Raw genomic sequence first — 27,414 nt, forward strand, 5'->3', positions numbered from 1 at the left:
AAGAACCGCCCAGCGCGCGCAGCAGGCAGCGGAGCACCTGGTGCGAGGTGGAGAGCTCAGAAGAACGCAGCGGCTCGAGACCACTCATGTTCTGTAGTGTAGCGGGAGGCGCGTGAAGCTGGAGCAGGCAGTCCGGAACCCACCACCCCTCCGCTGGGCTGGACCGGAGCAGCCAGCCCTCTGGACCGATGTCCTGGCCGAAATGTCCCGGCACATCTACATACGGAACAAAATTGGCGAGGGCATCCAAGCGCCCATATTTCAGGTAGGTCATTTTTCTAGCCCAGATATATTCTCTGTTCGCTCTCGTATATACTAAATGTCACGCCAAACTACATTCAAAAACCTTGCAATTTAAAGTTTCATTGCTTATCGACAGAAGTGCATACGTGCTAGAACATAATTTAAGATCATGAACGGATCACTAGGTTCCGCTCTTGTATTCGGCACACATCCAAATATATCATGTAGCACTTATTTCAATAAAATGTGAACTATTTGAAGTGGTTAACATGGTATTCCCACAATCTTCTTCCTCCAAAACGACGCAGTGGCGGGTGGTAGCGAGCAGTGTGAATCAGTTCTAAAAGTTGAAATTTTATTGAAATAAAATGCTGCTTGGTGGACCAGTTATATGCTGAACATACCAGAATAGCCTAACGACTTGTGTAAGGTCTTAAGTCTTGTTCAGCGAGGTGTGTATGTTTGCCCATAAGCAAGGCCTCATTTAATTGCCAGATTTTTGAATACGGTTTGGCCAACAGAGAAGGGAACGTATCGGGGCTAGACCTCTTCCACAGGTTATAGGCTCAAATACATAGAGAGCCGGTAAGTTATTTATCTTCAGTTTAATTGTTTTGGGAACGAAACTGCACTGGTGGCAGCATGATATTTAACCAGCGAATAGCACTAAATAAAGTGTATTTGATTATGGCTATGTGTTTTACTGTCGTAGCCTAGGTGTACTGTAGTCCACAGTATCCTTCCTACTCGTCCTTGGTGGCTATTGATGTGAAATGCCTTTAACTTTTTAGATACTGAGCTAAACTATTCTTTTTTTTAAACGGACGGTTTGCAGGTGTTTCGGCCAAGTGCTCTTTTACAGCCCTATGATAACACAGAGCATGGTGCAACTTTAATATAGCAAAAAAGGAAAAGCTAGATGGTGACCCAGATTAATGACCCTGTTTGATAAATTTGGGGAAGTAGGTTCTGACTTTTTAACGGTGACATTGTCACTAACTCTGGAGATTTGAACAGAAATGGGGCAAATCACTGGCAGATAATTAACTTAGCTCCCTGGAGATTAACACTGCTGCTATATTTGGACGTTTCTGAAGACTCTCACTGAATAAGAAATAAAGAGGAAGAAAGAAAGTAAAGTAAGAAAGCAATACAGACAGAAAGAAACGTAATAAAATCATAAAAAAATCATAACCCTTACAGGATGTATACATTTGGCAAGTATAAACTAATTTGACACTCTTACATTTCTACATGTTCAGGTTATAGGTACCATGGCTATATTATATGAGTTTTGAAGGCCCATAATTTTGGAGTCAAGCTGTCAATAGCCAATGTTTTGTGCCAATATTATATATCTTTAAATTTGACCATTTTCATGCCAAACAATTCCAAGTATTAAATGCTTCCCCCAGAATTTTATTCTTCACGTAGATATCAGTTCCAGCCCCATAGGAATCCTTATGTATGGCGTGAAATAAAAACCCATCTTTTCAAGAAACATTTCACCTCCCCAACCCTCCTCCCATACTTGTCCTTACCCCTGTCTTGTTCTGTGTGACTCATGTTTACCAGTTTCTTTATATAGAAATGTTTGAAGAACACAGGATAATCTGTCGCATCTGTCGTCTGGATGCTGAGGCGTTCTTCCTTGCACTCCATACCACTAGAGGCTTGTAATGTTGACAGTCTCAGAGTAAATCTCCTTAAATATGAGAGGAAATGACCATGTAAACAAACTGTTCAAGTAAAGTGAAACTTGCCATAAGAAAGTTTGTTTACATGCATAGGGTATACTGGATATTAGCTCATGCTCCAGTTAAGGGTGTATTCGGGATAAACTGGTTGTCCTGGGTGAGGGCTTCAATAAATGAACACCATGGGAAACAGTGAAGTAGTAATGATTCTAATCATAATAATCTTTTTGCATGTATACTTTTTAAAAACAGAGTTTACAAAGACTGCATAAAAACAAGATTACATAAAAATTTGTGAATAATATATTAGTCAGTAATAAAGAGCAAAGAATTATGAATGACAGAAAGCAAGTTCATAAGCTAGTGGCAGATAAGAAGGTGAGTAAAGTATGAACTGCAGTCTGTTATCATCATTAGGCAAACAATCATATTTTCAAAATAGAATTATTAATATCTTATTTTCTTGAAAATACCCAATTGGATTGCGTAATATGCACACTTTACAATGGCCTTATTCTAGTGAATTAACCTGTGTATTAACCGTAATCGTATGTAAGTAAAGCTACTTACTTAGGCCTATATTATTTATATAGCACCTTTCAAAACCAGAGTTAAAAAGTAGGAAACAAACCAAGAAAAGCAAACCACAAAGATAAAAACAAACCTCAAAGACAAAATGAGCAGTACAGACAAATATCAATAAAAAGCCAAAGAATAAAAATGGGTTTTAAGGAAACGTTTAAAACAATCAATAGAATTTGCTGACCTGACTTCAAGGGGCAGGCAGTTCCACAGCTTTGGAGCACAATAGAAAAAGCACGGACACCTCTGGATTTAAAATTAGTCCATGGGATAACAAGGAGTTTATGGGTTGCAGATCTAAGTGATCTAATTGGTGTATGAGGAGTCAGTAGTTCAGAAATGTATAGTGGAGCCTGACCATGTAAAAAGCCCTCTAGGTGATGAGAAGAAATTTGAAATTGATCCTAAATCTAACCGGAAGCCAATGTAGGGAGGCGAGGGGAAATGTGAGACCGTCGAGCAGTCTTTGTCAGAAGTCTCGCAGCAGAATTCTGTACTAACCGTTCAACCGTTTGGCTGAGGCAAGTACACAAGGTGTTACAGTAGTTAAGGCAGCATGAAACAAAGGCATGGATAACTTTATCTAAATCTTGAAAAGACAGCGAATTTTGGTAATATTTCTTAGCTGGAAAAAAACAAGACTTAGGGGCTGTGTCCGCCAACCGACCTGTTGAGCGCTTGAAGCGCTGGTGCTGAGTGCTTTGGCTGCATCAGGTGAGCGCTGGAGCAGGGAGCTGAGAACACGTCTCCTCGTGTGGTTGCTATGCTAAACGTTAGCCTAGCTAACATTAGCTACAAAACGGCAGGATGCTGGCTCTTGGTCCCGCCCCTGCTTCATCCTTATTGGTTGGTAGAACTCTGAAGTGACATTGGCGAGCGGTGCGCTTCAGAAAAGTTGAAATAGTTTCAACTCGAGAACAGGCTCCAGTGCTCACGGCGCTCAGCGTTAAAAGAGGTGAGGTACCTGTTTTGGGTCGTAGGTGCTGAAAGCACAGCTTTTCCATAGGAAATAATGAGAGAACAGCGCCAGCGCTTTTTTTCACAGGTCTTTGGTGGACACGGGGCCTAAGCGATTTTATATACTGTTCAAACTTAAAAAGTGGGCTGAAAGTTACACCCAGGTTTCTTACTGCCTGGCCTGTTCTATTGGGTGCCAGCAGACCAAGGCACTGCCTAATTTTGTCAGACATAGGATGCAGGCTAAAAACAAGGACCTCAGTTTTATCAGAGTTTAGTTGGAGAAAATTGTGCGCCATCCAGTCTTTTATTGCGGTCAGACATTTGTCTAGAGTCATTAGATCACCAGTGTCATTGGGCTTCAGCAAGCAGTGATAAAAGATACAGCTAAACTAGTGGATTTTGTATCCCAGGGGTAGCATATAGACAGAGAACAGAATGGGTCCAAGGATTGACCCCTGGGGCACACCACACCGCACTTGATTGGGGCAGACGAGAATGTATAATTTCCAAGTGATACAGTGAACTTCCTATTTGACAAATAGGATGAGAACCAGTCAGCACACACCCAGACAACCCAACCCATTGTCGGACTCTATCAACCAAGATGGTGTGATCGATAGTGTCAAAAGTGGCGCAAAGATAGAGAACATTTGTAAGAACATTTGTGCTGGTGGGCACACATTGGAATATAATTTGAGACTCTAACAAGAGCTGCCTCAGTGCTGTGCTGTTTGCAAAATCCAGATTGGAATTTATTTCTCTCAAGTAAAGGAGTTGTTTAGAAACCATCTTTTCAATAATTTCTGAAATGAAAGGTAGTTCTGAGATAAACCTATCATTTTGAGGCAAGGTTGGGTCAAGGCCTGGTTTCTTTAGCAGGGGCTGGACAGTAGCTAACTTAAAAATAAAAATTAAAAATTAAAAAAAAATTAAAACTTAAAATATTCTGGGACACAGAGAGGAGACCTCCATTAAGAATCTAGTGGTATTATATCTAGTGGACTGGATGACAGTCACAGGGGAGATGAGGTACACTTTTTACTAGCCAATCAATGGTGTTAAACAAGAACCTGGGATATTAAATATATCAGAACAGCAAAATATATGGCTCATGCAACTTTGATTTTTTGGTAAACCAAAAAATCAAAGATGCAAGAGCCATATATTTTGATAATATATAACCTTATAACCTCCTTAAACTTAAGGAGGTTAGAAGCTCCTTCAACTGCACATGGTGGACTTGTAATTTGGTCTTTTTCCACCTGCGTTCTGCCTTTCTATACTCTCTTTTCAGCCTGCCTGATGTGCTCGTTGGAAAAGTATTGTAAGTACACATTATTACTGTGTAGGTACTTGATGAAAATCTCCCTAATACATAAAGTAATTACAATGGTGTAACAACACAATGTAACCAGTCTGGCTTCAAGTGCGGACACTCTACCGAGACTGCACTCTTGTCTGTAGTGGAAGCACTGCGATCATCATAGAGCTGCTGGTCAGTCTTCAGTTCTAATGTTGCTAGACCTATCGGCTGCCTTTGACACGGTTAACCACCAAATCCTCCTCTCCACACTTTTCAGGATTTGCTCTCTGCTGGTTTGAGTCCTACCTCTCAGGGAGATCTTTTAGAGTGTCTTGGAGGGGGCAAGTGTCTAAAATTGCACTGCTTGTCCACAGTGCTTGGACCCCTTCTCTTTTCAATATACATCACCTCACTTGGTGCAGTCATCTGCTCACATGGCTTCTCATACCATTCATATGCTGACAACACCCAGCTCCTCCTATCGTTCCCGCCAGAAGACCCCACAGTCTCGGCACGGATATCGCCATGCCGATATCTCGGCATGGATGAAGGAACGCCACCTTCAGCTTAACCTATCAATGAGCTCCTTGTCATCCCAGCCAGTCCCTCTGTACAACAACAGATCAGTATCCAGCTCGAATCAGCTCAGCTCATTCCCACAAAGTCTGCCCGAAACTTGGTTGTCATGATTAATGACCAACTAACCTTTAAGGATCATGTGGTTTCTGTTGCTCGGTCATGTCGATTTGCCCTGTACAACATCAGGAAGATCAGACCCTACCTGTCTGAACATGCAGCACAACTCCTAGTACAGGCTCTTGTAATATCACGCCTTGACTACTGCAACTCCTTACTGGCAGGGCTCCTGGCATGTACGCTCAAACCTCTGCAGATGATCCAGAACGCGGCAGCGCGTCTGGTCTTCAACCAGCCCAAAACAGCACATGTCACTCCGCTGTTCATATCCCTCCACTGGCTCCCAGTTGCTGCCCGCATCAAGTTCAAGTCCTTGATGCTCGCCTACAAAGCAGCAACCAGAACGGCTCCCACCTACCTGAACTCCCTCATTCAGGTCTACACTCCTTCTCGCTCACTATGCTCTGCCAATGAGCTGCGCCTGGTGCTGCCACCACAACAAGGTCCTAAGTCTCTATCCAGACTCTTCTCTTCTGTGGTTCCTCAGTGGTGGAATAAGTTACCAAACTCTATTTGATCCGCAGAGTCCCTCTCGATCTTTGAATGGAATTGGTGAATAAACTCAATCAATCAATCAGTGGCCAAGTGGTTGCCTAAAGATATTTAAGGTTACATCATCAGATATCTGTTTTTGAAACCAAGGTGATTTTTTCATGGTCCTAGTGCTTAACAAATAATCAACATTTTGGTTATTTTTCAGTTTAAAAAAATATAAAATATTGACCAACTTTGGTTCAATTATTTGAATTATGCAAACTTTGAGTTGTTTCGATTTGCTGAAATTTGTAGTTTGCAGAAGACAGCTGTTCAACACATCTAGGTCAGAATATGCAGCAATTATGACTACAGTGAGAACTTATATTTGAGAAATACAAAGGTGAGTAAACTTAGTTTAGGTGAGTTTAGACTATAGTAGGTTTCGACCTATCTGGGTTTTTAAAGCTGATAAAATTATTTTTGGATTGACGTTGCTGATAGCCAGTATTTTGTGATGATATTAAATATCTTTAAATCTGACCATTTTACACCAAAAAAAATCCAAATTAGCGCCTACCCCAGAATTTAATTATTGAGTGGAAAAGCCTCTGAAACAGCATTTAGACCAGTGGTTTTCGACCATTTTCCATCCATAGCCATCCATATGAAGGTTTACATTCCAACCAAACACAATAGCAACTAATTTCACTGATTAGTTCCTCTTTGGTTGAAGGCGTGTTAGTTAGCCAAATCAGCTGGCGTAGTGATTGGTTAGAATTAAAACCTGCATACAAATGGAGGTTAGTTAGTTAGGTTAGTTTTAATTCTAACCAATCGCTACGCCAGCTGATTTGGCTAGAATTAAAACCTGCATACAAATGGCCAGGATCTCACATTCCCACCTGCCAAGCACCTGGCAGATAAATCATCAATAAGGCTCACCCACCACACTGGCTGGTAACTTTTTGAGACAATAACATTTGAATGTCTCGGGTATATACAGTCTTTGGTGTTTGCCTGTTCTCAAACTTTTTCCTTGCTGTCCCTCTACGAACCAGTAATCCCTTAAAATACCCTTACATTTACATTAATTCATCCCTTAATTCATGCAAAATTCCCTTGTTATTAATGGAGGAGACCCCATCAAAAAACCTCCTTAAACACCCCTTAATGTTTGACTCCTTACTTTCTAATTCAATGTAAAATTCAGGGAGACAGGAACTTTCCATTAATAACTCATTAATAACCCTGTAAACCATGCATAAAAGGCATAAAAAAAGCCCTTCATTTCTAGTGTCTCCACGAACCAACCCATGAATAAATCCCTTAAAAACCCATGATACTAACCTTGCTTTTTTAAAGCTATGCTATTTTTAATGGATAATTAGTGTTTATGTAATGAGAAATAAAGGCAAATCAGGGATACAATTAAGGGCTTTGGTTTTGTAGACTGTACACTGTAGCATGGCATTCTGATTTGGTCATTTTGTATCGCGCACTCTTCTCTGTGCAAACCTCTGTTGAATCTGAGCCTCAGTTTTTTGATGTCATTGAATCAACACACTTTGTCAGCCTCAGGGATCAGGGTACTTCTTAACTTGAAATTGAGTTGATCCCCATAACCCAGTTAGAACTACTGGAGGCAATTTACAGCAGCCAGGAGGTAAACAGGCATGTCTTAAATTAACCAAGGTTATCATAAACTAAAACTAAGACAAAGACTAGGAGTTAAAAAAAACATTTCATAAAAAAATAAAAATGAAACTTTGTATAAAAAAAATAAAAAGAACTAAAACTATCTTGTCTACTTGTAAAACAAAAATGAAATATAAAATAAAATGTGAAATGTTTTGAGTTGTGTACATCTCTTTATTTTGTGGACTGTTGAGACAATTTGCACATAACTTTGCATTGGACTGTGCAGACTATTTACATGTATATGTGCCCAATGCCCATCTGTAAATTTTATAGACTGTTGTGTCCATTTGAAGTCTTCTTGTTAGTGTCCTTTTTTACATGTTTTTCTTTGTCAGATTTTGGTATAGACAAACTTCTTGGAATAGTAATTAGACAAAATATACACACTCATCCCTCTTGTTCTCTCTGTCACTATTACACACATTCTTTTGTGTCTTTGTCTGCATTTTGTGGATTGTTGTTCTCTGTCCTGTTTTTGATTAATTCATTTAAGGCTTTCAGCTAAATGGTCTGAATTTAGATTGCTGTTGAGTCTGCTAGTGCATTTCATTTGTGCACAATGAAACCAAGTGGTTCCAAAATTTATGTAACTAAATTTCTAAATAGAATTTATGATTTATTGTTTTGAATTACACAATACCTGTTGCCAACATATACTGTATAAAATACAGAACACAAATAATAACACAAATAATACTAGAACGGTAACTAAATATAAACTAAACTAAAACATTAAAACAGAAAAAAAATAAATAATTGAATGAACTAAACTGAAATTGAAACAAAAAAAATAAACAAAAAACTATATAAAAATGATACAAAAGAAAAATCCCAAATCATAATAACCCTGGTCTTGAATTTGCCTTTGGCCTATCAGTTCAGTATTCCACATAGGTGTTTTTTGTGTATTGGCTTTATATATTTCAGTTGTGTGTTGTGTTTCTATGTGTTTCTGTTGGTTGACATGTGGTTTTCCCATACAGGTGAACCGGGGGACTTATTCCAGGAGGAGCCGTCTCAAGAGGTCTGATGGCAGCACCACCTCCACCAGCTTCATCCTCCGACAGGTACTGCACTGGAAAGAAAGGCACGGGATGTGAAGGAGCACATAGAATAGAGTGATTCAATCAGGGAATTTTTATACATTTTCTGGGGAAGTCAGGGAATATCAGGGAATTTTACAACGGGTCACTTTAAAGGAATATAGCAGATTGTATTTTCCAACTTGAGTCACACATTCATTGCATCAGATGGTTTTCAGTCCAACTGGAGTGGAAACCAGACTGTTCACCACTTTTAGATAAACAACATTAACAAATGAGAAAGAAAGAACATATAGGTAGGAATAGGAACATTATAGGTCATGGAAGTACTCTGACTGAGTGATGGAAAGTCATGAAGAAGTCATGGAATTTTACTATACATCAGGGCCATGGTGGAACCCTGATAGAATGCAGTGTTTCCCAGTTTGGCAGATTGCTTCAGTGGGGGAGTGTGTGGGAGTGTTATATGTTGAAGCGGAAACCTATTTGTAATTAGCTGTATGTTATATTTGCTTCACAAAATGAGCGAATACATTGACTGTATATATTGATTGTACTGGGCAGCTCCCCGTGTGAATGTGTGTGACTGAATGTGAAGCGGGGGTGAAGCAGCTTTCTAGCTAAAGGTAAAAAATACATTTTGGGCAACCTGGATAAACTGTGCATTTAAAAAAATGAAAACTATTACTTTCCCCACTGATGAATATGCGTTTATGAGTATATTACATGAATACTTTGCTTCTATATAAGTATAAACACTTTGTCTCCAATATGCTATAAATCCATTTTGGGGAAAACAAACAAACAGCAACAACAAAAAAAGGATGAAGGTGTTGAGGATCCAGAAGTGTAATTTTTTTCAAGCAAGGACTACAACAGTATTAGAATTAAAAAATATATATTTTGCTATCAATCATTTTGTGAGAGGAGGTGTCACTTTTTTTTTTAGAATCACTCACACTTATGATTTAATGGAAATGTTACCTCAAATCAAATGATTCATTAAGTGATTTATTTTATGTAATTGGTAATTAACATAATGTGTAATGGTCTCACAGCCAATCATTTTGGGTCAATACAAAAATGAATATCATATCTGTCTCCAGTGATGTAAATAAACAGGATGATGCACACAAAAAAATCACATATTGTAAGCATTAATATATGCTTTTTAAAGTCCCTATCCTCATATATCATCATTGACATCAGTTTGGTAACACTTACGTACTATGAATTTAGGTCATGAAGATTCTAAAAAGGTGGTAATGTAGAAGTAGCAGGAATGTGGAGACGGACAACTTCTCTCGTTGACTACACCAACTCGTGTGTCATTTATTTGAAAACCAACAGAGCAAGACAATTTACATCCTGCCGCCCAAAAACACAACAACACTACGTAGAGCTGATGTCACTCAGAAAACCAGACTTTCTTAAAGGGACCGTGTCTCCTTAACCCTGAGAAGCACACAATATAACTGCGTGTGTTAACATACCCAAACCACAGATTATGGTGAATAATGTCCATAGAGTCCGCCACAGTACACTCTATTCCCAGTGAGCCTTCAACTCTGTCACTAACAGATTTTAGGATGGCATTCATTCAACGCTGCATTTGTTTATTTTTGCATACTTTATGCAAACAGAGCAGAACAGAGCTAGTGCTGGTATATATGTAGCATGGACTAAACATTTTTCTGTTGGCCCTTGGCAAATTGGTGTTCCTGTATTTGTGCTTGTTCTTTGCATCTATATAGATGCTCTTTGCAGCCCCCCTGTGGTACCAAAGGGCCCTTCAGCAATGGAGGGCAATATAGATGTAATGCCAGCTACTCTCCAGCCATTGGCTCACATATGGTTTCGTATGGTTGTTTCTGGCATTAGAACCTCTGACCTTCCTGTCACATTTATGCCCAGACCCATTTGTTTTTTATATTATAATATATCATATATTTTTATATGATATAGTCAGATTTTCACAATAGCGAGGCTTAAGCTAGCTAATTAGAGCAGGGATCCAACAGAAACGTGTAGTGAAGAGGTAATATATCACCATGCTAAATACTGCAATAATAATACTGCTTTGTCTTGCTTTTTTGGCTTGAGGCTTTGTAGTTTTCAGAGCTGAGATGTGTTGGACACTTGCTCATATCGGGAGCATCTTGAAACTCCAGTGGGTGGGGAGTTTTTGTTCCAAAACGGAGTGTGAGCCAGGGAGTGAGTTTTGAAAGCCAGAAATCTCAGCACCTGGACAAGTAATCGTTGAGTCGTTGGTATTGATCAACACCCCGATGAAACTCCCACGGATATATTATGGTCATTTTTGGTGCAAAATTTGAAGGGATTTGGGCTATACTTCATCTTTGCTTAATACATCAAGTATTTTTTATGTCAAAAATAATTTTTTATATCAAAATATGAGTTTCTTAACGACGACTGATTTATACTCAACTCACTGACAAATCACTCTCCAATTTAAGTGTTTGTTGCATTGAAACTTGTTATGCGCCTATCTGCATCATATACCAATTGAATGTTCATGGATTGCTGTCTTATAAACAGGACTATATATATTAAAATATTATGGTCATTTTGTGCCATAGGGCAGTAGAAATCTTACTTATTGCAAATCAAGTGTAGATTTTTTTAAAGGTCCTATATTATAGGAATTCATATTTTCCTCTATTTATATACATATATAATCAAAGATGTTTAATTAATTATTAATGGTCATTATTATATTATATTATATTGTATTGTATATAATGATGATAGTGATAGTAATATTATATTATTATCATATTATTTTATTATTGTTATTATAATGATATTGCTGTTACATCATATATTTATTTTCACTATAACATCAACATTACCTCTTTTTCTCTCTCTCCACCACACATGCCACACTCCTTGCTTCACATGCCAACCTGTAATCTCCGCCCCCGGACTCTTATCATATCATCACATACATCATCATAACTGCTTTATGTTATTGTCTGTATGTCTGTCCATTATGTCTGTCTTGTTTATCTTCTATGTCACTCTTTTTGTTTGTAATGCTATTTCACCAATAAAAAAAAATAAAATAAAAAAAAGATGTTTAATGGAGACATTTAGATTTTATTTTATTTGAGTGGTTAAATTTAAAGTTATTGTAATCCACCCTTTTTTACAGGCAGATTCAGACTAACGCTAGTAAACACATTACAATTGGACTCCTGATGGGATCAGGCCAGTTTGTAGCATTTCAACTGGAAAGCCTCCACTCAACTGGTTTACCTCATTTGAATTAGAGGAGCTGCTGTTGTCAGCCAGTCAGGGTCCAGTATTATGAGGAATTAATAAAATTTAACTAATTCAATTAAACTTTTAATTAAACTAAATGTATTTGCAAAACATCATGAACATTATTCGTATCCTGAGTCATAGTTGAAAACAAAATCATGATAATTGAATAATATTTCTAAATACATATTTTGTCCAGATGTGGCAATTATACTAGCTGGAATCCTCGAACAGTGCATGTGCATGGAATTTAGCCACACATATTATGGGAATGCAGGCTAGAGCATTAAACAAAGGCCGACCAAAGTGTCCATTGAGCCACACACCCCTAGCTCTAAAACATGAATGGATGTTTCGTTCTGGATAATTAGAAATGTATTCCCTAAATGGTCCCTTAGGAAATCACTGCCAAAATCATGCCACATGAGCACTCTAGGGAACACGCTTTATGACTCAGACCTAGTCTACTAAAACGCTGCCGTGTCTGATTTTGTGACGATAAACTGTACATCACGTTAGAGTACAGCACTTTACGCAATACCTGTCATTTCTGAATCTTTATCTTAGAAGTGGAGATATGTCAGTGAGGATAATGAAAGAAACTACCTTTGTTCTAAATTCACAGGGCAAATATCTAAATCCATCAGACCTCTTTGTATTATTTCAGAACCAGATTTTATATATTTTTTCACCCACTCTCTGGAGAATAAATAGGCAGAGATAGAGTAAGGAAGAGAGGCAACAGAGAGCTAGATACAGACACGGGGAGATGGAGGATGCTGCTCCCCTCCCTCCTTGTCCTCCTCGACCCCCCCCAAACACACACACACACACACACACACACACACACACACCCTCCTCCCCAACATCCCCCACCCCCGCCCCCAAATCAAGGAGAGCGCTCACCCAAGCTGAGTGGACGGCCGGCCAGCCAATCAGCTACTTGCACATTGGCTCTGTCATCAGACTTGGATATTGAGGAAGGATCCTCTGCTGTGCTGCCGCTACTGCTGCTGCTGCTGCCGCCGCTCGCTGTGTATATGTATATGTGTGTGCATGCACGCGTGTGTGCGTGGAGACGGCTGATGAAATGAAATGCCAGGATCGGGCTACCTCCAGGGAGAGCCTCTCCATCCTATAATGTAAGCCAGCCAGCAGCACTCTGGGCTCAGGGAGAAGCAGCATCCATCGAGCGGAGGACCAGGCCTGATCCATCGGGAGGGGAGATATTTTTTTTTCTCTTCTTCTTCTTTGCCGTGGAGAGAGGGGATTGTCGTCATCCCCCCATCCATCCTTTTTTTTTTTCTTCTGTGGTGGCTCCCCCCTCCTTCTCCTCCTCCTCCTCCTCCTCCGCCTCCACCTCCGCGCTCATTTTTTTTTCCTCCTTCATTCTTCTAGAGGTGCTCGTTGGAATAGCAAACCTCCATGTATGACAATTTGTACCTGCATGGATTTGAAGACTCGGAGGCGGTAAGTGTGTGTGATTCTGCTTTAGAGTTCCCTTGGTGTATGTGTGTGCCATCTGTGTGTGTATGTGTGTGTGTGTTTATTGATGGAAATGGCTCAGCTGTGGTGCACACACACACACACAGACACACACACACACACACACACATAAGAGGCCTTTGATGGGTTAGCCAACGGTACAGCGTAGCGTGATCGTGGGCTCTGCTCAGCTGGAGGGGGGTTGGGTGGGTGGGTGGGTGGTGGTGGTGGGGGGTTGGGGTAGGTTGGGGGGTGCACACATTAGGGAGATGGCAGCTGATGTGTGACATTCACACCATTCTATATATATGTGTGTGTGTGGTGTGTGGTTCTGTATGTATATGTGTCAATGGTATCCCAATAGACGCCGAATTTGGCTGCAATCTGGCTACAAGCCTGTGCGAATGGCTGGCGGCAAAGCACCAGGGCCAGGAGGAGCCATTTAGCGTTCATCACACACTGTAGCTCTCAGAGATGGACCTAGCCATTATTTTGTGAGAGAGCGAGGGAAAGATGTTAATTCCCCATTCCTCCCCCGAGGCCCATTTCGCTGCTTTTCCAGGACTGGCATGGCAGGATAAATCCTCGTTCATCACGTTATCGCCTTTGTTAAAGGTGCAACTGACCATTTTTTTCCCTTCCCCGCAACGGCATGGTATATATGTTCTGCTGAGGCAGGGAGAAACATGCATCATGATGTCATTAAGTGGATTCTGATGTAGATGAGTCACATGCTGAAGCTACTCCGTTGGATAATAGCTCAGAAACTACAGTATACCCTCAACGCACCCAGCTACCACACAAAATTCAACATGAGATGATGTTTATATTGCCTTCTTATTGTTGGACTGTAGGAATGCTTAGATCACAATAAAGGATGTATAGAGATGGAGAGAAAGAGATATTGTGAAAAATACTTGGTGTATAAAAATAAAACAAATGCTTAGAAATCATACATTACCAGGATAATTGGAATAAGCTAGTGTCTAGAATCTGTTGTGTTCAAAATTACATATTTGAGAGTGTAGCTCAACAACATAGGACTAGTCCAGCAGAAATATTTAAGATTTTCTTTTTCCTGTTAGAGTGATGTATCTGTTTACTCTGTTATTCTAAAACTTTTGGTCATTCTTGAAAAACCTTAAAAGGCACAATATACTTAATATGCTTGTTTTCTTAAAACAAGCAACCCTCATTTTAGTGATTGGGTGCACACAATCCAATTGAGCAGTGTGCTGAAGTAAGGCCTTTCTATTGCTTGCTTGTGTAAAAAAAAGTGCTTAGCTATGATGACTAGCTGGTGTGTATTCTTGAAATGAATGGTCTTCCTTAATTGAATGATCATTAGCGGCTGGACGTTTAGATAAACACAGCAGAAAGAAACACTTTGTCCAGTCATGTCCTAGCAAACGTTGCTTACTGACATCCTCATTGTGTGGCAGGATAAACTGGCAAAGATGTAGGCTTGATGCAAAAAATATGTAACTTTATGAAAGGTTTACAAGTCATACATTACATTAGTAACTTCTCAATAAATTACATATTTTTGCATCTGAGTCACAGGTGTGCAGCTAACCTTTTTTACTTTTATTTCTTGTTTTTCAATGTTCCCATCTATGCTAGTGTGCGTCATCAAGATTCCGGAAGCGTTTTGGCCATTCATTTGTAGCACCCAGATTTCACAATCGCTGGGTTCTAGATGGTTCACTCATTCGATCGATCAGAGAATTTACAGTGCAAGAGTAATGGATAACATAATTGGATTTGCATTTTGAAATTTAAGAAAGAAAAAAAAAAGGTTATTGGTACAAGAGTGTGTACGTAAGCCTTAGCTCAGTGAGGGACTACAATTCCCATAGTGCTTTATGCTACACTGCTGTTTTTGATTGACCGGGCGGCTCTCCTTGATAAAAATGGCTTTGTGCTGGATTGTAACCACCACTCTGGTGTCCACAGTTGTACAGCATTTTACAGATTCCCCAAGAGTGAATGCTTAAAGTCGAGATGAAACGGCATTTCGAGAGTATCTAACTTCCGTATCGTGACGTATTTCTGAGTGAAACAGGAAAGACAGGTGGGACATAACGTTGGGAGGAATTTGATTTGAACGTTGAAAAGTGGGCGTGTCATAACACCCGAAGACACACCGAAGTACCATGCTGTTGCTAGCTAGCTAATGGGTGGATGTCATGATATTATTGGTTGAAATTGGTTATGGGCATGCTTACGTAAGCACATGGCATATTTTGTTTTACAGGAAGAAAACATGATTGAATTTTGATATAAGAATACAAAGAAATTGATTTTTTGTATTTTTTTTGGCATATATTGGTATATAGGTGCACAATATCACCGGGGATGTGATCTAAAAGGGTTAAAAAGGCATTTTTCATTTCATCTCGACTTTAAAAGAACGATGGATCAGACTTATAAGGTAAAATAAAATTTCTTTCAAACAGCCGTGGAACGAGCGAGAGAGCTGTTCTGATCATGTGATTGGTTGGGAGTTGGCGAGGCTTATGGGTATTGTAGTAGGTGTCATGGAAACGTATGTGTTTAACGATAAAAAGCTTATTTTTCGACACAGAGGTTGAAACATTGACAATCATTGATGATAGCAATCACATAATGGAGCCTTGCTTCACCCTGTAGAAGGGTGGAATCAAAACAATTCGATTCCAGTCCCTGTAACTTTAGCAAAGCATGATTGACTTGTCTGTGCTTTTTACTGTAATTTATCTTCTCTGGTGTTCATACCAGTTAAGAACACATGAAAAAATAGCTGAATATGAGCATCAGTCCAGATTGGAATTTGCCCTTGCTTCATTTTATTATGCTAGGATTTCCAAACACGAGGTACTGCTGGGTATCAGATGTCAACATCCGTCTCCTTACACCTTGCGTTTTGGGGTCGTTTCTTGTAGTTGGTTCAGATTACATTGTCATTCCTACTCCTAACAAACCGCAACACAGTTCCGAGGCTCGCATTTTCTGGGGTCTCACTGCGCTTATTTGGTGCCACCCAAGTTCGAATGGCATTGTTCTCACCTGGTCAAATGAACCAAACTAAAGGAGTAAACACTCCAGAGTTCAAATAAACCACTTGGTGTGAATGCACCCTTATCTAGTGTTACAACACCCTGCTTCGCACAACGTTAGACACACACAACCACAGGTTCCTCCTGGTGGCCACTGACCACTGGAACAACAGGGGGTTAAAGGCCCTGGTCAAGGACACTCTGACGGTATGAGAATGTGAGATTCTCTCATTTCACTACCTGCCCTTACCTTAGCATTAAGTTTAGAAGAACCTCTTAGCTAATAGGGTTTGTAGGTACTTGTCAAATGTTAGTAACCTGTCATTTCAGTTGCTAACTGCTAGCTTCATTCTAGGGCATCCGAGGGTCCTTAAAAATTCTGAAAAGTTATAGCTAAAAGTTAAAAGTTAAGTAAACCATAAGAAGATGTGACAAAAGAGTAAGGGTTGTAATACGGTGAAAATGGATGTAATATGGTAAAAAGACATTTGAATAAGGGATGAGATAATAATGAGATGATAATAAAGAATGTTATAAAGAATGAGTTGAATATCATGTAACTAGAAAATACGGAATGTGACAAGATGCTCAAATCACACACTTCTCATTTCTTACTATGTCAGTGCAGAAATATATTATTTTATTATTTTCTTTAAAAATCCTTCTGGAAATAAGGGGTAGAATGAAATAGAGGAAAATGTGGCACACAACAGCTGATATATACCTTTTACATCACAAAATCAGATGGGGAAATCCAAGCAAACAAAGGCTAAACATGACTAGACATGCCTACAAACCCCAAATACAAATGGACACAAAAACTAATGATAAAACCACCAGTCAAGTGATTAATCAATCAGTCTAAATTATTCTGGTGAATGAATATATGAGGCAAATGCCTCAGAGGGAATTCTTCACACCATGAATTGTGTAGTTTCACCAAAAAATTTGAATGGGGCAGTAGTGTTTTATTTTCTTAAGATAAGATAAGATAAGATAAGATAGCACTTTATTAATCCCCTTGGGGAAATTCAGGAACGTTAATGTTGTATTACATTGCTTGATCTTCCAGTTGGTCACATTATGCATTTCTAGTCTTAGATTAATACAGAACAGGATTAATACAACATGCCAAACATGTTGGACATCATGTTCCTGAACAATTAATTTCCTTATGTCCTTTTTCTTATTTTGCCCATTTATAGTTTTAGAACTTTGATCAGCTGTGTTCAGTTGGAAATACACTCTCTTTGACAGAATTTTGTTTTGGTATTTTTGATATTAGTGGTTTTAATTTGAATTCCAGGTAGGACTAACAAACTCTTAAAGTCTTAAAATTGGCTTTCTGAAAATTGGCTTTATGGAGATGTATCAACTAAAAGTTTTCTGGTTCAGTCCTTGACACCAGAAGCAGTATGTTTGAGCTGTGAGCTGGCAGCTGGAGGGTGGCTTACATTATACATTGAAATGCCCACCATCACTACCGAAGGGTCCTTGAGCAAGGCATTAAACCATAAACTGCTCCAGGGGGACCTCTGTGACCTCTGAAAATAAATGCATTTGGAGGCTGTATGTGTGTATGTATTGTATGTGTATCTAGGGGGGATATGCAGGAAGACAAATTTCAATTGTAATATCTTACTTGACAGCATTCTTCCCTTGTTCCACAGTGACAGTAACCTGTATATAACCTCTGTGTGTAGATTGGATTCCATTATTCACCAGGCTCTACTTCACCAGCCAAATAGAATTTTAGAATGAAGACAGAAACTCTACACTACACTGACTGTAGACAAACTGTAGACAAACTGTAGACAAACTATAGAGCGATAGACAAAATGCAGCATTCGACTTGTTGCTAATGCTAATTTCCTAGCCTGGGTGTTCGTTTGACTTGTGCGTTTAATGAACCTGCAGTTACTTAGCTGTTATACACTCAATCAGTGGTTCTCAGCGTGGGGTCCGGGGACCACCAGGGGTCCTTGAGGGGGTTCCAGGGGGTCCCCAGCAAATTGATGAATTGCTAAACTTGTTACACCTAATAACACCATTATTTATTTTACAAGAAGTTAACACAATTAGAGAATGTAGAAGAATGACTATGAAGGCCTTTGATTTTTTGGTCTATATTGATTATTGATTGATAGTCGATGTTGCTCAGTTGACGTCCTCTGGATAAATACAGGTTAAAAAACATGGAATGTGTGTTTGTATCCCAGTTCCTCAGTAACAGTAGCCTATATGTGTGACTTGTGTATGCAGGGCTCAGCTGATTCCTATACTAGCAGACCATCGGACTCAGATGTCTCTCTGGAGGAGGAGCGGGAGGTGCAGGGCCAGGTCCAGGGCCAGAGCCCGAGCCAGAGTCAGGCCCCGGGACAGAGCCGGCAGGAGAGGGAGCAGCAGGCCGCCATACAGCTGGAGAGAGCCAAGGTAACCGCCTTGTAGCACTCCACAGCCAAATACACCTGTGACCTGTGGCAAGTTAGGGTGATGAAAGTGCCTTAGCCTTCTTATGAAACAGAATACATTTATTTTTTCTGCATTTTATTAAAACTAAAGACTATTTTCATGTAACTTACAGCACTAGATACACTACATACTATCTTATATACAATCAACTTATACCATATAGATTTACACCAGCTTATAAAGGTGGGCAAACTCTATATTCCAGGTGGGTAACATAAAAAAGAGGGCACAGAAATATTTGGGTGGGTTCACCCTCTACTACCCCACTGAATGTAAGTGTCTCTACCACCTCCAGACTAAAGCCGTCGCATTTGCAGTGAAGACCAACGTCAGCTACTGCGGAGCATTGGATGAGGATGTGCCAGTGCCAGCCACAGCCATCTCCTTTGATGCCAAGGATTTCCTCCATATAAAAGAGGTACATGTGTATTTCATAACAGTTATACAGGCACTGTACACCGCTACATAAATGTGTTGTGACAAAAATCCAGCACAAACTGTGAAACATCAACTTACAGTTGTGATCAGACTATTCTGTTGACAATTCACTGCAGCGTTTCCCATATAATAAAAGTAAAATGAATAAAAGTATAATAAAAGTAATAATTTGTTTTGTTACTCTTTATCACCAATTGATATAACAGAATAGCGATTCAACAGAAAGGGGTGTTGTGTAGGTCTTTCCTGGGCAAATTCCTCTGGAAGTGGAAGTGATGCGTTTAAGTTTCCGCTTTGTTTGCCGTAAATAGAAGAAGAACTGGCTGCATGATAATCAGATGGGGGGATAATAGTCAGCTAATGTTGCATTATCACGTTAACTAATGTTAGCCTCATTAGCTTACATTAGAGTGAGAAACTTAAGTGCCTGAAAAAATATGAGATACTGAGTTAAATTAAATAACCAAAGCAAACTGCCAACCTGTGGGAAACACTGCACTACGAAATAAAAAAAACCAAACAACTGTTGATCTTCACAGCTTCACAGTCTCTAATTACAAGAGAAAATCTATCATTTAGATTAAACAACATCATTCAAACTAAGACTGATAATATGGCACCCTAGACTTAAGTAACTACTGACACCATCTGAACTCAGGACACTAGTATTTTGACTGAATTATTGTATGCCGATGTGGTAATTGCCAGACTTGGTTCATAGAGTGCAAACAATTCCAAGTAGCGCAAAAATGCCAAAAAAGCTAGTTTTTGTTCCAGTTCTGATAACAGCTCTCTGTTTTTTTCACCTGGTTACATCTTCAGAAGTTCAACAATGACTGGTGGATCGGTCGGTTAGTGAAGGAGGGATGCGAGATTGGCTTCATCCCCAGCCCTCTGAAGCTGGAGAACATCCGGCTCCAGCAAGAGCAAAAGAGAGGACGAGTCCAAGGGTAAGACACAGAAAAACAAAACCACATACATCCCAATCGCCAACAACTGGTCCTCCACAAAAATTCAGCTATAAAGAAATAATAAAGCCTGAACACTGTATTCAGCTACTAGGCGGAGTTGGAAATTCACACCAGCCAAGTCTTTTCTTTCTTGTAAAGCTTGTGGTATACTTACAAATTTTGACAACTTTGTATGGACAAAAACATGCGTTGATAAAAAATGAAATGATGCATTGGCTTCAGACTCTACAGTGTGAACAGGCTTGCTGGCCGAACTAGTCAAAGTCTTCACTTACCAGCCTCCACTGCATGATGCACTGCAATTGGTCTAAAATATCACATGATTGGTTGTGTTGCCTTGTAGAAAGGTGTCTCCATTTCCCTTTCCAGTTATTTGCCTTTGTTTCCATCTCTCTTCTCTGGTCAACTCTTCTTTAGAGGTCTGGCTTGCTGGGCTTGTTAGAGGATATCTTTATGACTTTATGACATGGCATCTAAATCCTCAGATCACCTCAGCCACCTTTGTTGCTCTTTCACTGCAGCCGTTGTTGTTGTTCTGAGTTTTTGTTACCACTATTTCCACTAATCCTAAATTACGGTTACCTCTTTAATCTCCACTGGTGTGGCGTGTAGTTAACGAACAAGGCAAATTTGTATGCAGCAACGTGTTCGACTGTGTTTCTATCTTGGGCAAGTTTGACTTTGTTGTTTGTATACTGCTGCAGCCTTCAATTTACTCTACTAGCCCCTTAGTAAGTGACCAGCCATTTTGGAGATTCTTTTCTTGGTCAATTTGACTTTAAAATAGTAAAAGTATCTGCTGAATTTTGGAAATGACCAGCCACTCAGTGGACAAAACATCAGTTTCTGCCTTGCACCCAAGGAGTATTTGTCGACATTACATCTTTATGCCTTTGATGCCGAATATAATGTGCAGGCTCTATTTTTCTTAATAAGACACAATCAGCCTCGCCCAGTCTGTGCCTGTCCATACCTCTCCTGACCCAACTTGGGTCAATTTGATATGGAGGTTAAACATTCTTTAATCAGACAGGATGGATTTTAGTGTACAGTAATTCCTTGGCAAGAAGCAAATGGGCTCTTGGATTTAATGACTTCACTTTCTTTCCCGGCTACAGTGCCATTGCAGTATACACATTTTTTGAGATCATCCACTGGGTTCCTTTGTGCCAGGCCAATTCAGTTAATCACTGAAAAATATCATACGTATATGATGGACTTTGAATTATATGTTGACCCAGGTCTGCTCTTGACTCACCTTATTTGCAATTATTCCATCTAACTCTTCTCTTCATGCAGAATGTAGCAATGAAACTGTTTCAATAGTTGTAATTAGTAATCCCTTCAGCCTCCTCCCTGCCTTGTCTGCGTAATAAGTCTTGAAGTTCCTGTCATCCAGGGTTTGTGCCTCACATGCATTTCTTCAAGCCTTGCATGGAGTTGGCCACTGAGTTTAATGATAATTTTACTAGATTGGAGCGCTTCAGTGCCTTACTTAGTAGATTGACTCCTAGAACCTGAGGCCCTTACTCATCAAGCCTCTCAGACAGGGAGAGCCAATTTAACCCCATTAACCAAGGCTATATTTGCACTCTAACAGGAAAAGTCTGAACAATAACCCTATAACCCTTCTAGGGATGTTTCCTACCAGGAAAAATGTAATGGAACTACCCTTCAAGTCGGAATTCCAAGTAGGAAATTTGGGCAAGATTTGTCAGCCCAGAGTTTTCTAAGATGCAGTTATTTGATGTAACTTTAACATGGCGACATACACTATGAATACTGTAGTGAATAATTTAACATATACATTGGAAATGTTAAGTTGCACTTACAACATTACGTTACAATGCTAATGTTCTATCCTAACTAGCTAGCTAACGTTGCTTAATATAATTTACGTAACATTAACTGTTGCATGGGTAACAGGATTTTACATTGGGAAAAGAAAATCTTGTGGGCATCCATGTTTCTCCTCAACATGATCTCATAAAAAGTTGTGAAATGAGCACAAACTTTGTGTACACGAACACGAATGCAGATTACATGCTGTGTACACGAATCATGCGAAAATTATGTTCCTCCACCACGAATTGGATTCTGTGTCAACAGAACGAATTGGACATGTAATTTTCGGCTAAAGGTTAGCTAGTGGTTAAGTTTAGGCAAGTAAAACCACTTTGGTTAAGGTTAGGGAAAAGTTTTGGGCAGGGTTAAATAAGATAAACTCCAGTCGTTGGCATTGAAGGTGAACACATACACCCATCCGCCTACCTGACCATAACACCCTTACTTTCCACTGCGCTACTTCAATGTGACACTACTTCCTGTCTATAGTCGTGTCCCCTTCATGTAACAGTTTTGTGCTGGGAACACAAAATTTGAGCACTTGACACATGACTGCCAACATCGGTGGATTCACTGCCATGTTTCCTGCCTGTGTTGACACTTCTGCAATTTGAATAAAATTCCCACATAGCCTACTTGTAATTACCATTTAGACGCTGGTGTGAACGGGTTTTCCAATCAGTTGCTCAAATTTACGGTCGATCCGACATGACGTGAACGCGGCATACATTTTTTACCGTCTTTTCAGCTTAACCCCACCTTTTTGTATTATGTATTACATCCAGTTGATCAACACTTCTCAGCCTTTTTGAATCAGATCAAGTTTTGCACCTTTGCTCTGAGATGCGTGATCTATATAAGAGTACGATTTTGCTAATTTTTTAACTTTTTCTGCCATTTTCCACATTAATGCGGTGGTGTGTTTCTGTCTTTCTTTATCCCCTCTTGTCTTTTCCAGTAAGTCTGGAGGGAACTCTTCTTCCAGTGTAGAGGATGAGGTCTCTGCCTCTATCCGACCCCTCATATCCTCGGCAGGTGAGAGCATCGGACAGGGGGAGAGGGGCGCTTACTAGCTGGCCGCTAGGTTAGAGCCAAGCCTCCTCAACCACGCCATCATAGAAAGAAAGAGAGACCCACTTTAACGCCTTCCCATGTCTCTGCATAGAGCATAAGTTGACCAATCGCTGCGTAGAATGATTGCTCCTTAGAGTTGTTGGTACATTTTCCCATGATCCTCCTCTTCCTCCAGTTGAGGACTGCAGGCGCTCTGAGACTGGGGCTTACCACAGTGTGAACCCAACGACAAGACTATGAACCCCCCCTGAACTGCACTCATGTGACTTGTGTGAATATGACCTTAGGACAATAGAAATCTTTTTTTTTATATGAATGATAATATGCCTAGACGATCTGTTCATATCATGCCGGTTATGTCCTTGATAGGTTTCATTTGCTAAGAATTATGATCAAAAGTTGCTTAACTGAAACATGTTGGAATGTTTCCTGAGATATTCTGGTGACGTTTTCCCCAACAGCAGTCACTGACGACTGTCTTCTCTCCCCTCCTACAGGAAAGCAGAAACAGAAAGTGGTAAGTTGGTGACGGTAATACCCAGTCATTTACCATCCACTAGACTCTTGTTGCTGCCATCAGAAAATAACAGCGCTGAAACGTCGGGTTCCGGAAGTAAATTTCCCTTTCATTTTTCGTTAGCCATTGTGAGACGACTAAATATGTTCCTGCAGAAGCCATCAGCCAATCTGATTTTAAAGGATAAGGCTGGTGTTTTTTAATGCATTTCTTACCGTCAACAAATCCTATGAAAATAACAAAATCAGCAATGAATTTGTTTTGCTAACAAGTCTCGTCCATGTAGCCGATGCCCAATAAAGCCATGTCCCAGCAGCCATAGTACTCCATTGTATTAAAAAAACGATTAAAAACACGTCAAAGAGCCATGCCGTTGCTCTGGTAGCATATTTCATCATTGCGATGCACCGGGCCGGCTGACTTTTTCCTCAAACAACTTAATAAGCCGACCGTAAACACGTTTTCCATCTCAGGAAAGTAGTTCTGTAGCCCCGAAAATAGTCCCTGTCGTAATGAAGAATTTGTTCCCATTTGGATTTGATTTGGTAATAACTACAATAGCCTGACTTTTCATGGTAACAGTTAGCGATTTTAAAATTGAAACTATGTCTTTGTGAGCTGTATTTAAAGGTTTTTAGCTTACAGTTTAGTGAGCCAATGACTTCCGGTTTGAAGGCTAAAAAGGGAACGTGGGAAGTCGGAAAGTAATGGGAGTAGTTGATTTTGTTATTTTCATAGGATTTGTTGATGATAAGAAATGTATTTAAAAACACCAGCCGTATCCTTTAACTTTATTGTTAAGAAATCAGAGACTTTGCTGTTACCATAAAAACGTTATGTGCTCTAAAGTTGTGCGTGGTTGGTAGCCAGACCAGAGCAAAATATTGTTAGCGATCGCCACTGGTCCACCATGGTTTTGTTGTCAAACATGATATTTTGTTAGGGCTACAAATCAGTAATCCCTATTATATTATATTCTACTATTCTATTTTTTAGTATCACTAATGAAAATGAGGGAAATTAATGACCTCAAACAAATGTTCAGTGGGAAATGGATGATATCACTCGCAACACTCTATGAGATGAGCAGTTCATTCCCTCTCAAAAACGTTATGTACACAGTCTTGTACGCTTGCTTTTTTTAGTTTGCCATATATATTTTTTCTAAATCTATTGTTCTGACCTTGTGATTCAGCTGGTTGCTTTGGTTCAAATCTTAAAACTCTTTATATCGGTATTTTCTGAAATGTTTATGGAGAAATTAATGGAAAATTGCCTTCCGGAACCAAGGCCACTGAAAAAGGTAGTGGGCATATTTCAGCACACCCACATGCCACATTCTATGGTGCACAATAATTCAGTCCTACTGAAGTATGAAATACCAAACCTTTACCATGCCTGTGATACCAAAACATTGTAGTATTGAATGTCTTAAATGCAACAATTAACACTTGATACATGAAAGCAGCTTGTGCTAGTAGCATTGATCAGAGTTCTTACTGGTCCTAGAACTTCTGGAATATCATGGAATTTTGAGAGGTTGTAAAGTCAGGGAATTTGACTGTGTGTGCTTCAGGAAGTCAGTCAATATCAGGGACATTTACAGGAATATAGGAATATGTATTTTATAACTTGTTTCACGTGTTCAGTGTATTAGATGGTGGTTTTCAGCCCAATTGTAGTGGAAACCAGAAAAACAACATTAACAAACCGGTCAGGAAGAAAATTTTTACATCACAGAGGCACTCCAACATAATTATGGAGGGTCATGGAAAACTCTAAAACTTTTGGTTTCTATACTTAGGCTTCTATACCTACTGCTCCAACCATCCAGTATCCAATCAAGTATTTTTTGGTTCTAGTATTACCACTCTGGCATGGTACAGTATTGTGATACTACTTGATATTGTGATATTTGGTCTGGTATAGTATTGTAGGGTAAAACTGCGGTTTCATAACAACTCTACCACATCCACGTCACCATCCATCTCCATTCATGCTTTGCAGCAACTGCTAAAACAATAACTACATGATAATTTAATAATTGGTCAAATGTAATAAAATGCCCCTCTAATTGGGTTGAAAATGTAACAAAACCTGTTAAAGTAATCAATTGCCAGATAATGCATTAACATCTTTGGACTGATATTGGAACAATAAAAAAAAAGTTGCACACCCTATATTGCAATAATTGCCAGTTACTGTAATAATGGATTACAGTATTAGGAAAAAAATAGCAACCTCAGTCAAGATGTTCCTACATTTTGCACTAATTAAGTACATTAACATTTCATTTTTCCATTTTGTGACATTTTATTACATTTTGACAAGTTATTACATGATCCGACAGTTGCCAACATGGCAACATACCAACCTCCCATTAAACATACCTGATTTATACCAGTCAGTGTTGTAATTCTGCAGTCCATTACAGCCATCCTGTCTCACTAGGCATTTTTTGGTTTAATGTTTAACATTGCTGCTGTAGATCTAAGTTATATTGGGATATTATTGATGAGTCCACTGTTGCTGATTGAACATCTTCCTGTTAACAGACGGAGCATGTCCCCCCATACGATGTGGTTCCCTCCATGAGGCCCGTGGTGCTGGTGGGACCCTCACTCAAGGGTTATGAGGTAAGCCATTATACCTCGGTCAGATATGGCTGTAAAGAGTACCAAAATATCTACTATCGCTTTAAAGTAATAATCTGCAACATTTTTCTATTAGTAAATGTCCGTTTTGCTGCACTCTCATCACTGACTGAGAGCTGTGGTTCAAACATCCTAAACTGCACTGATTCAGAGTCAGTGACACCAATGCTCAATATTAATCCAATTACAAATACCGACCCGTGATCAGTTGTTCGACTTTGAGACGTTTGAATTTACAAAAAGAATGACTGCAATGTTGTTGACTGTAAAAATTGTTCCTTGGTTGGGAAGCAAATTTCCTGCCTTGTTGTCCCTCCGAACAAGATGTTATCCTGGATCTTGTGTTAGTAGGTCCAAAACACAAAATTGACTTATACGTGAAAAGTAGCTTATTCAAATGTGCTCAATTAATTTACACTCAAGGTTACTGAATTACTTAAATAAAACAGAGCTTGTTACATGTGCTCTTTCCCATACTATGCAAAAAGGGGACAGAGTTAAAACTAGGTTCTTTAAATCGTAAAGGAAAAACATCAGTCCCCTAAGCCTTTCCCTCTGTCACCCAAAATAGGTTGCTGTTGGCACAGTTAATTGCGAGTGTGTAGTCGCCCACATAAAATGCAGATTGAAGCCAGAATAACGAGAAGATAAAGAGGTCAGTTGAAAATATGGTGGGTAATTGACAGGTTTTGGCTTTATTATGGAGAGCATGAATCCTCCCACAACTGCCTTATCACTTCCATTACTACTGTTGACACTTTACTCTTTTCATGAAGTACACAGATCAGGTGAATCCAGGTAAAAGCCATTATCCATTTTTGATTTCCTTTATTAAATCTATAGCAATCACAAAGGAGGAGATGTGGATAAAGAGAAGGAGACGAGTTAGGATTTTTAAGCTTTGAGACTATTGAGGTGTGTATTTTGCAAGGGAGG

At 39.5% G+C, this 27,414-nt stretch overlaps 1 protein-coding gene across 7 annotated transcripts in view; it reads left to right on the top strand.

The window, feature by feature from the left end:
- Positions 1-202: 202 nt before the first annotated feature.
- Positions 203-27,414, top strand: part of LOC139925406 (voltage-dependent L-type calcium channel subunit beta-4-like) — a 37,080-nt gene continuing 9,868 nt past the window's right edge. The window contains exons 1-9 of one of the 7 annotated variants that reach the window (XM_071916761.2): positions 203-265; positions 8,640-8,723; positions 18,770-18,847; positions 18,899-18,940; positions 19,275-19,397; positions 20,240-20,367; positions 23,192-23,268; positions 23,805-23,824; positions 26,380-26,460. In XM_071916761.2, coding sequence (XP_071772862.1) covers positions 203-265; positions 8,640-8,723; positions 18,770-18,847; positions 18,899-18,940; positions 19,275-19,397; positions 20,240-20,367; positions 23,192-23,268; positions 23,805-23,824; positions 26,380-26,460 — 696 coding nt within the window. Of the gene's footprint in view, positions 266-8,639; positions 8,724-13,409; positions 13,455-18,769; positions 18,941-19,274; positions 19,398-20,239; positions 20,368-23,185; positions 23,269-23,804; positions 23,825-26,379; positions 26,461-27,414 lie in introns of those variants that run through there. The other 6 variants (XM_071916763.2, XM_071916762.2, XM_071916760.2 and 3 more) reach the window with 6 other exon arrangements.

Source organism: Centroberyx gerrardi, chromosome 21 (assembly GCF_048128805.1).
Source record: "Centroberyx gerrardi isolate f3 chromosome 21, fCenGer3.hap1.cur.20231027, whole genome shotgun sequence".
NCBI classification, from domain to species: Eukaryota; Metazoa; Chordata; class Actinopteri; order Beryciformes; family Berycidae; genus Centroberyx; species Centroberyx gerrardi.